At 46.5% G+C, this 9,968-nt stretch overlaps 1 protein-coding gene across 2 annotated transcripts in view; it reads left to right on the top strand.

The window, feature by feature from the left end:
- The first annotated feature begins 7,271 nt into the window (after nucleotides 1-7,271).
- Nucleotides 7,272-9,968, top strand: part of LOC143787761 (arf-GAP with dual PH domain-containing protein 1-like) — a 57,977-nt gene continuing 55,280 nt past the window's right edge. Inside the window, exon 1 of one of the 2 annotated variants that reach the window (XM_077276778.1) lies at nucleotides 7,272-7,574. In XM_077276778.1, coding sequence (XP_077132893.1) covers nucleotides 7,484-7,574 — 91 coding nt within the window. In that variant the 5' untranslated portion in view covers nucleotides 7,272-7,483. The remainder of the gene's footprint in view (nucleotides 7,575-9,968) is intronic. The other variant, XM_077276779.1, reaches the window with a different exon arrangement.

Below are 9,968 nucleotides of genomic sequence, written 5' to 3'. Positions count from 1 at the left end.
GTGGTATTAGGGCCGCGGCTACGTCTGCTGCGGGGACCGGAGCTGCCCCCGTGTCCACGGCTGCGACCGCCGCCTCCGCTCCTCCCGTCTCGGACATGGCTGTCCCTTCCTCCCACTAACCTGCTGGAGGTCGAGGTTCCTCTTCCGGGGTTGGCGCTTTGCCGCGTTTTCTCGTTCCACGCTTCTTTTGACCAGTTCCGCCCACGAAACCAAGGCTCCTCCCTCCGCGCGCGGCGATGGCGAACTGTGGCGGGAACTCTTGGCGGCAATAGTAATGCACAGTCTTTGCAATAAGTCACAGTCCAAGCACAACAAATCACAGTTCCAAGGCACACATGACCTGATTCTTCAGGCTTAAGTAGATCCTGTTCGTGACGCCAAGTTGTAGCGCCCCCACTGCCGCAGGGCCGAGGGGTACCCGGTAGCGGGCCTCTGAGTCTCTGCTCTGGGGTTGTCACGGTGGCTAGACCCGGTCCGTGACCCTGCTGAGGGGCGCCCAATGACAGGTGTGGATGGTGGTGGTAGTGCGGTGCAGTGCTGGTCACAGTAAATAACGAGGACACCAGGTTGCAGTCTGTTTACCTCTTTACTGAAGGTCTCGAGGTGTCCAATCCAGGGCACTGTTGACCGGGCCGTCTGAGACCGGCCGGTCCGAAGGCACATCAGGAGTCCCCTTTAACAGGTGGGAATCAGCGTCTACCTTCTAGCGCCTGTGTGTTGTAGTCCTTCCCTGCTGAGCTCCCAGGATAGTCCTCACAACTTATTCTGTCTGTCTCTGATGTTCGTTCTCTCCGTCCCCCAGATGATATGGCTAGGACGCACCCGTATGACGGGGTAGGCCTGGAGTTCTTCCGGGACTCTAGAGTCGCCCCTCTCCCACAGCTGCCTCCGTTGTCTGCTTAGGTGTTTAAGTGAGACAGCCAACCTATAATTGGCTGCCCTGCCGTGGTTTGAAGTAATACTTAGGCCACGTTCACACTTTGCGGGTTCCTCTGCGGGTTAATCCCGCAGCGGAATTGATAAATCTGCAGGGCAAACCCGCTGCGGTTATCCCTGCAGATTTATCGCGGTTTGTTCTGCGGTTTCCGCTGCGGGATTACTCCTGTACTATTGATGCTGCATATGCAGCAATATGCAGCATCAATAGTAATGTAAAAAATAATTGGCCTTATACTCACCCTCTGACGTCGCAATCTCCTCGGCGCTGCACCCGGCTGTGCCGACAAGGACCTTAGTGACGTCACGGTCATGTGACCGCGGCGTCATCACGGTCATGTGACCGCGACGTCACCACAGGTCCTGCTCGGCACAGCAAACCGAAGACCGGACGCCGCGGGCAGCGCTGAGAGGTGAGTATAGCTTCATTTTTTATTTTAAAGGGAACCTGTCACCTGAATTTGGCGGGACCTGTTTTGGGTCATATGGGCGGGGTTTTCGGGTGTTTGATTCACCCTTTCCTTACCCGCTGGCTGCATGCTGGCCGCAATATTGGATTGAAGTTCATGCTGTGTCCTCCATAGTACACACCTGCGCAAGGCAATCTTGCCTTGCGCTGGCGTGTACTTCGGAGGACAGAGAATGAACTTCAATCCAATATTGCGGCCAGCATGCAGCCAGCGGGTAAGGAAAGGGTGAATCAAACACCCGAAAACCCCGCCCATATGACCCAAAACAGGTCCCGCCAAATTCAGGTGACAGGTTCCCTTTAATTCTTTTTTTTACACCAAAATATGTTTCCCAGGGCCTGGAGGAGAGTCTCCTCTCCTCCACCCCGGGTACCATCGGCACATTATCCGCTTAACTTCCCGCAACGTGGGCACAGCCCCGTGCGGGAAGTGAGCGGATCAATGCATTTCTATGGGTGCAGAATCGCTGCGATTCTGCACCAAGAAATGGCATGCTCCTTCTTTTTTTCCGCAGAAAAGACGCGCGGCTTTGTCCGCGGAAATCCGCAGCGTGGGCACAGCGGGTTTTGTTTTCCATAGGGTAGCATTGTACTTTACCCTGCATGGAAAACTGCTGCGGATCCGCAGTGTCAAATCCGCTGCGGATCCGCGGCAAAACCCGCAAAGTGTGAACATAGCCTTAAAGTCTCTTACTTTCTCGGCGTTCCGGCCACCGACTGTTTGCGCCTCAGAAGGATGTTGCCTCGGTCTTACAGCACAACTCCTTCTGGTCCTATTGCCTCTTTGCTGTATTCCTGCTTTTCTCACTCAGCACAATAAACCTCGCTTCTTGTCCTTTCTTAGGCATCTGTCAGGATCCCATCCCTGACAGGTCCTCTCACTAGCTCTTCTCAGTTACTTCTCTCTGTCTTCCTGTCCAACCCCTAGTTTTACCAGAGTGTGAGGAGTGGCCTACTAGATAGAACCACTCCCCCTGGTGGCCGGAGTGTGAAGTGTAGTGTGAGTGTTACCTGGTCAGGCGAACTCCTTTAGTGCAATCAGACGTAACATCACTCCCCTTAGCGGCAGAGCGACGTTACTGCAACGACCAGGACTCTGGGGCGCTGCACTTTCTTATATACAACTACTCCCCACTTTCCTTAGTGGGAGATAGGACAGATAAGGGTTGATCCACGAGTTCAGCAAGGTACATGTTATATTCATTTATCCCTGTACGTCTTCCCTTGTTAGTCTGTGTTATGCTGTAAGAATCAGGCTGCACTCAGATGTCACCCGAGTGCAGTCCTATTTAAGTGTGACAATTCAAAGAGGGAAAACGGAGAGTGGACCCTCTAGACCACGACGATGAACCCCTCACGGACGAGCTGACCAGATAAACCGCCCCCTATACAGGGAGAGTTAGGGGCAGGCCCGTGAGGGACTATAGCCATGGAAGCTGGAGGACCAGGACGGGAGAAGACCAAGAAGAGGCGGAGATAGTAGGACCACAGGATAGGTGAGTATTGCAGAAAAACAGGACTGATGGGTAAAACAGGACTGATGGGTAAAACAGAACTGATGGGTAAACTGCAGCAGTACAGGGACTGGCGGAGGAACTGAGGAAACGCAGAGGCTAGCAGGATACAGGAAAGACAGGATAAACCCAAAGTCAGAGGGAAAAAGAACTTCACAGAGAACAAGAGCGGCCAGGAACACCTGAAGGAACAAATGATAACCAGGCACAGAGGGACGGCAGGAAGCAGTTTAAATACCTAAAGGCAGGGTAGCACTTCCGGGTAACAGACCTCCAGAACCGTAGAGAGGACAATAAGGAGGACCGACTTCCTGGTACTAGTCCTCCAGGACCATAGAGGAGATGAAGAGGAGCGCCAACAGAAGATCAGAAGTGCACACGCGCAGCACTGAACCTGGTATGCACGCGCGCACGAGAAGCAGAGGCCGGGAGCGAGCGAGGAGGCGGCAGCAGCGGTATGATAGTCTGCTTTGTGCTTTCTTATATAGAACTACTCCCCACTTTACTGAGTGGGAGAGGGGACAGATAAAGGTTGATTCAGGAGCTCAGCAAGGTACGTGGCCCCGGTATTTTCACCATTAGATGTAATCTAGGGAGCAGGGTGCCTCTAGCTTTGGGGATAGAGATGGAGCCCCTAACCCTGGAATATCAGACAACAGTCATGTGACAGCTCTGTGAGATTGGATGGAGAGCATCTGTGAAAGGCAATTTTACAAAGATTCACAATGGGATTTAGGTCTGGACTTTGACTCGGTCATTCAAACACGTGAATATGTTTTGATCTAAACCATTGCATCGCCTTGTGACGTGCCCATGTGGTTTCATTAGATTAGAAGAATGGAGTGTAGTGACCCATTCTGTCCTGCAAGTGAATTTAGACATCACATAACAAAACCAAGGTGTTAAACAGGATTTACACAAACCATGAGAAGGCATTTACATAACTGAGTTACGAGTCAAACATCCAGCTACAGGTGTGCTATTGACCTCACGCCATGGCTCTCAAACACTATCATGGGGCAGAGCAAGACAGCAATGGAGGCTGGATTAGAGGTCTTCAGTCCTCGTCGGAGTTGAGTCATGCTTTTGTCTTGGACATAATGATAACCCAAGTTTTATGGGGAGACCATGTCGGAAACAGAGGCCTTCATCAGGGAACTTGCAAATGTCCCAGGAGCCTTTTTTAAACACATCAGTCAACATTTTGTTTGTGCTACTGTGCACAGCCTGTGTGGCCTAAATGTGCTATCGTGACCTGCACAGTCTCTGGACTTGTCTCCCATCGGTCACATCTGGGATGTCAGTGGTATGCAATTGCAAAGGGAGCTGCCAGCAGCAGATTTTGATGATTTTCTGCCCAAATGCAGTTTGGATTTGTCCACATTGAGTTTTAGAAAACATGATGAAAAGGAGGATATGGCTTATAGACACTCTTGGATTCTGGATAGTAGAGAGTGAACATCTGGGACAGAGAGGTAGATTTGAGTGTCATTAGCATACAGGTAGTACTGTCAGCCATGGGACTTTATGAGTTTTCCCAGGCTAAAAGTATAGATGAAGAAGAGTGGGGGTCCAAGGACAGAGCATGAGATACACAAACAGATAGAGGGTGGGATAAAGAGGTATGGGAGACCTTTCATACTATGTTTTATTTCAATTATCACTTAAAAGGAGCTGAAGAGCTGATTAAATCCAAATGTACCCTTTATTTAAAGGGGCATTAACAGATTCTTCTATGGGGTTGTTTACTTTTCCCCCTGTATGACGCTGGCAAATCGTAAGAAGGCTGCATCGGAGGGAGGCGGGGGGAAGAGCAAATGTCCACAGAGAAGGTAAAAACAGACATTTTCAGCATGATCTTTTGATAACTGATGTGTCTCACTTGACCACACTGTCATTACAGTGCTGGCGTGGGGCGAGCTACAGCGGGGAGCAGTGAAGATGGTCATAGGATTAGCATTTGTCACATACAGCTCTGAACCTACTACAGGTAGTGGGGAATAAGATTAACAGTATGTCCCAGTACCTGCTATATAGTAGGTCCATCTATCATTATTTCTGCTATATACAGCAACACTACAGAATAAAGATCTTAAAAAACCCCTGAAACATCAGGATTGCATTGTGATGATCGGTTGTCACAACTCTCCCCCCCCCTCCACCTCCCAAACAAAGTGATGAAAACAAAATAAAAATAGATACCGCAGTTTTGGTATAAATTGTATTAGTTTTTTTTATATTTTTGTTCTCCATAAATTTTATATACTCAGATTCTCGCCAAATTTTGGCCAATTTTACTCAATTTCACATTCCTCAAAAATTAAAGAAAAGTTGCAAATCATACATCACAAACTGTAAGGAATATTGTTGCATTTAGCAAATGTTAACATGCTTCATTGTCATTTTTCCAGCGCTCTTGTATTGGAAAACTTGTAAATGTATCAACACACAGTTCCCAGATAAAATAACTAGTGGTCAACTCTCATTTTAATTGCTCCTCCATGTTTGTTATCAGATGGAATGCAAAAGTGGTTTACAAGTCCACTGGGCGTACCACACAAAGCCTAGGTACAAGGGTCAGCAAGCACGGCGGGAGTGTAATTACTGGATGCACTAGACATACTGTGTCACCCCATGCATTACAACTAGGTTTTATATTTTCTGTGTATTTTTACAATGCGTAGAACAAGCTTCCTTAACTATTTCTGCTGCGGTGTCATTAGTAAAACCAAGAAAAGGTGTGGTCCTCATCTTAGCCAAGATGATGTCAGGGCTCACCCTCTGCAATGGAAATCCTCTCCTACACAATCCTCAATGTTTCTTTTATTGTCTCCTGAATCCAATAGACCATTATGATTTGCACAAATTGAGTACCGTAATATTTCAATATTTCTACGTGGGCGTATATTGACATGTTTTAAAAAACACGTTTTAATCTCTTACTACCCCAACAATACATTTATTCCTTTATCATGATCTCAAATGTCCTTTTCCTATATAAAAGGGGGTGATTGTAGCTTACCATTAGTGATGATCGAATAGTGAAATATTCACATTCGGGAAAATCAGTCTGAATAATTTCTAATATTCGAGTATTCCTATCAGATAACGAATCCAATGCAAGTCAATGGGAAAGCCGAATATTTCCAACAAACAGGTCTTGGGGCCTGAGAAATTATTATTATATATTTTCTATAAGACCATATATAAACTATGTCGGTTGCTGTTCTCCTTTACACATTGTGATATATCCTGTGTGTGCATCCCTGGTTTTTAATTTTGGTTTTAATAGTTTTGTGCTGACACCTCTGTTGCTGCTACTTTTTTCTATACATTGCATCGGGACTTTTTTGATCGGTTTTTCTCTCTCTTCCTTATCACTTATGCCTTCCGATTGTCCCTTTCTGGTATTATAAGTTGGATCTGTTGGGTCACTATACTGGTACTATACTTTTAATAATCTATATAGACCCCTCTATAGATCCTATATATTGCCCTTGCTAAACCACTTCATAATTACATGTATATAACACAAAATAACAAAAAAATAATAATAAAAAAAATACCTTCCCTTTACCATATGTTTGCGAGGGCTCTCACTCCGACATTTGGGAGGTCCCTCCCTCATGCCAAATAGTTAGCTAGTGGGATACATATTCCCCAGCACTTTACAATGCCAGCTAAATGATGCCCATTTGAATTTTGGGCTTTGCCCTCCACCACCACCTCCATCGCCATCTCATTATGCGCCCTCGCTTACAAGTAGCAGAGTGCCAGCAGGTACCGTGAAACCTGAGATTGGCTAGGGTCCTCAGGTGGCCCTGTATCACACATTTGGGAGGGCTCTCACTCCTACATTTGGGAGGTCCCTCCCTCATTCAAAATTGTTGGCTAGATAGTGGAATACAGAATTGCCTGTTTGTTTGGAAATCCCTGCATGTGTTGTGGTTGTCTAACAGCCGCGGGGACTCGAATATACTTTTCGAACATGCCGAAGATAGCATTGATAGCCCACGAGCATGCTCGCTCATCACAGACAATCTGTGTTTTGTTTTTATTTCTCCATTGTGGGAGTTAACCCCTACAGATTGTGCTCAGGTTGATCTGAGCTACCGTGCAATGTACAAGCCATGTATATTATAGGCGTGTGTTCACATACTGGTTATTAGTAATAATAAATGGACACATAATTACATTAATGTATCACTTTATAGGTGTGCGAGCCGTGTGTGTGTGTGTGTGTGTGTGTGTACAAGTCCTGGCGGATACTGTATGGCCTCCTTCAAGTGTCTTGTAAGACTGAAATGTTGAAAAACTGGTTTACTAATTAAAAACTCCCTCCCCCTTTCCAGAAGTCCACAGAAGAGGTTGGATCTTGCAGACAGTACTAGTCACCTCGCCCTGTGAGGACACGGATTGGCTTGTTGGCACCCGGGCGTAGAGAAACTTTGGTTACAAGCCTGTACTTGGGCATCTACACGGTGCATGGCTGTCACGTCTAGCCCCGGAACATCTCCATGTCACAGAGCGTCACTTTAGTCTGAACTTCTGTAGCTTATTCGTAATGTCGGGAGAACAGGACTGGAACAAGAAATCAGTCAAGATTTTGTCACGGAAGGATGGAAATACAAAATGCGCCGACTGTGGAGAACCAGGTGAGAGCAAATGACAGGAAAGGTGGTCTGGATGCGATAATAAGTGAGGACATAATATGCAGGGGACAAAAGATTCCAGGTGGTCTCGGGGGGCATTTTTACATTGTCCTCACCATGAACCTTGTCCTGCGGCTTTGTAAAGTTAATACCAGATTTAGCTCAAATTCTGAGGACGGCTGGAGAAAAGTGTCTGTTATGGACTGTAGACAATGAAGACTCTTAATAATGTTATTTTTTTCTTTTTGACCTATTGTAATTTGTTGAACAATTATGAAATAATCTAACAATAATGCCTAGACCCAATTAAAGAGGTACGACCGGTACATTTTTACTAATCTACCAAACTTTTTGCAAGGTTCCAAGTCTTTTTCCTATTATACCTGATTAGACTTAGTAGTAAGCTGCTGGAATATTGCTCAACTTCCTGCTCGATCACCCCGGTCCTGTAAATACTCACATTTCCGTAACACCGCCTTGTCTGAGAGCGCCGGGACAGCTGGTGCCAAAGGACAGGATTGTATGCAGCCATGTTATTCAGATATCAATAAAGGGCTAAAAGCCTCATTTACCAAACTTGTGTAAGAAGTAAAAGAAAGACTGTCCTTGCTGCCCATAGAAAAATATTTAGAATTGAGAGTCCTCAGTGGTTGATACCTTTTAATGGCTAACCCCATGGATAGAGATGAACACCTTGGTCGCCTCTGAAAGACCTTTTAGAACGTGCACTTGCTGCCCATAGCAACCAATCAGAGAGCAGCTTTCATTTTCAAAACAGCATTGATAAAATGAAAGTTGCTCTGTGATTCGTTAACAATTTTGATAACTCTGCCTCTAAATATACAACATGAAGACATTTTACATAGACGTGAACAAACCATTGAACCAAGGCTGAAAATATCTGACTAAGTGACGGCCTCATTAACACTTGTGTTTACAGTCTCTGTTTCCTTTCTTATGAATCATCAGCAAATCCCAATTCCACATGTCTGTGACCTATTCAGGGCCGTAACGATGGCGGTAGCAGAGGTTGCGACCACGCCGGGCTGGAAAGGGGCCTGCCAGCGCTTAATTACCTGGATGTGCATCCTCGGGTGCAAATGTAGTTACAATGTATTGTGGCAAACATTATTGGGGTCATTATACCAGGATGAGAGTCATTAAACAACGAAGGGGTCCAGGATGTGGATCATTATACAAGGAAAGGGCCCAGGATGGAGGTCATTATACAAGGAAGGACCTCAAGATGGGGGTCATTATACAAAAAAGGAGCCCAGGATGGGGACATTATACCAGGATGAGGGTCATTATACCAGGATGAGGGTCATTATACCAGGATGAGGGTCATTATACCAGGATGAGGGTCATTAAACAAAAAAGGGGCCCAGGATGGGGATCATTATACAAGGAAAGGGCCCAGGATGGGGGTCATTACACAAAAAAGGAGCCCAGGATGGGGACATTATACCAGGATGAGGGTCATTATACCAGGATGAGGGTCATTAAACAACGAAGGGGCCCAGGATGGGGATCATTATACAAGGAAAGGGCCCAGGATGGGGGTCATTATACAAAAAAGGAGCCCAGGATTGGGACATTATACCAGGATGAGGGTCATTATACAAGGAAGGACCTCAAGATGGGGGTCATTATACCAGGATGAGGGTCATTATACAAGGAATGGGTCCAGGGTAGGGGTCATTATACCAGAATGTGGTTCATGATTGGGTCATTATACCAGGATGAGGGTCATTAAACAAGGAAGGACCCAGGATGGGGACAATTATACAAGGAAAGGGCCCAGGATGGAGGTCATTATACAAAAAAAGAGCCCAGGATGGGGACATTATACCAGGATGAGGGACATTATATAAGGAAGGGGACCAGGATGGGGATCATTATACAAGGAAGGGGCCCAGGATGGAGGTCATTATACCAGGATGAGGGTCATTATACAAGGAAGGGGCCCAAGATGGGGATCATTATACAAGGAAAGGGTCCAGTATGGGGGTCATTATGCAAGAAAGGGGCCCAGGAAGGGGTCATTATATCAGGAAGGAGCTCAGGATGGGGGTTATTATACTAAGAAGGGGACCGGGATGGAGGTCATTATACAAGGAAGGGGCCAAGGATGGCAGACATTATTATAGGATGGGGGACATTACACCAGGATGGGGCCCATGATTGGGGACATTATACCAGGATGGGGGCATTGTTACAGGAAGGTTGTTACAGGAAGGGGCCAGGATGGGGGACTTTATAATAGGAAGGTGCCCATGAGGGGGGCATAATACCAGGAAGGAGGACATTACAGCAAGAAGGGATTCAGGATGCGGGAAATTATAACAAGGAGAGGCATAGGACAGAGTTTATTATAACAGAAAGGGGTCTAAGATG

This window comes from Ranitomeya variabilis, chromosome 8 (assembly GCF_051348905.1).
Source record: "Ranitomeya variabilis isolate aRanVar5 chromosome 8, aRanVar5.hap1, whole genome shotgun sequence".
Classification (NCBI taxonomy): Eukaryota; Metazoa; Chordata; class Amphibia; order Anura; family Dendrobatidae; genus Ranitomeya; species Ranitomeya variabilis.
This window is presented reverse-complemented; position numbering and strand designations above follow the sequence as displayed.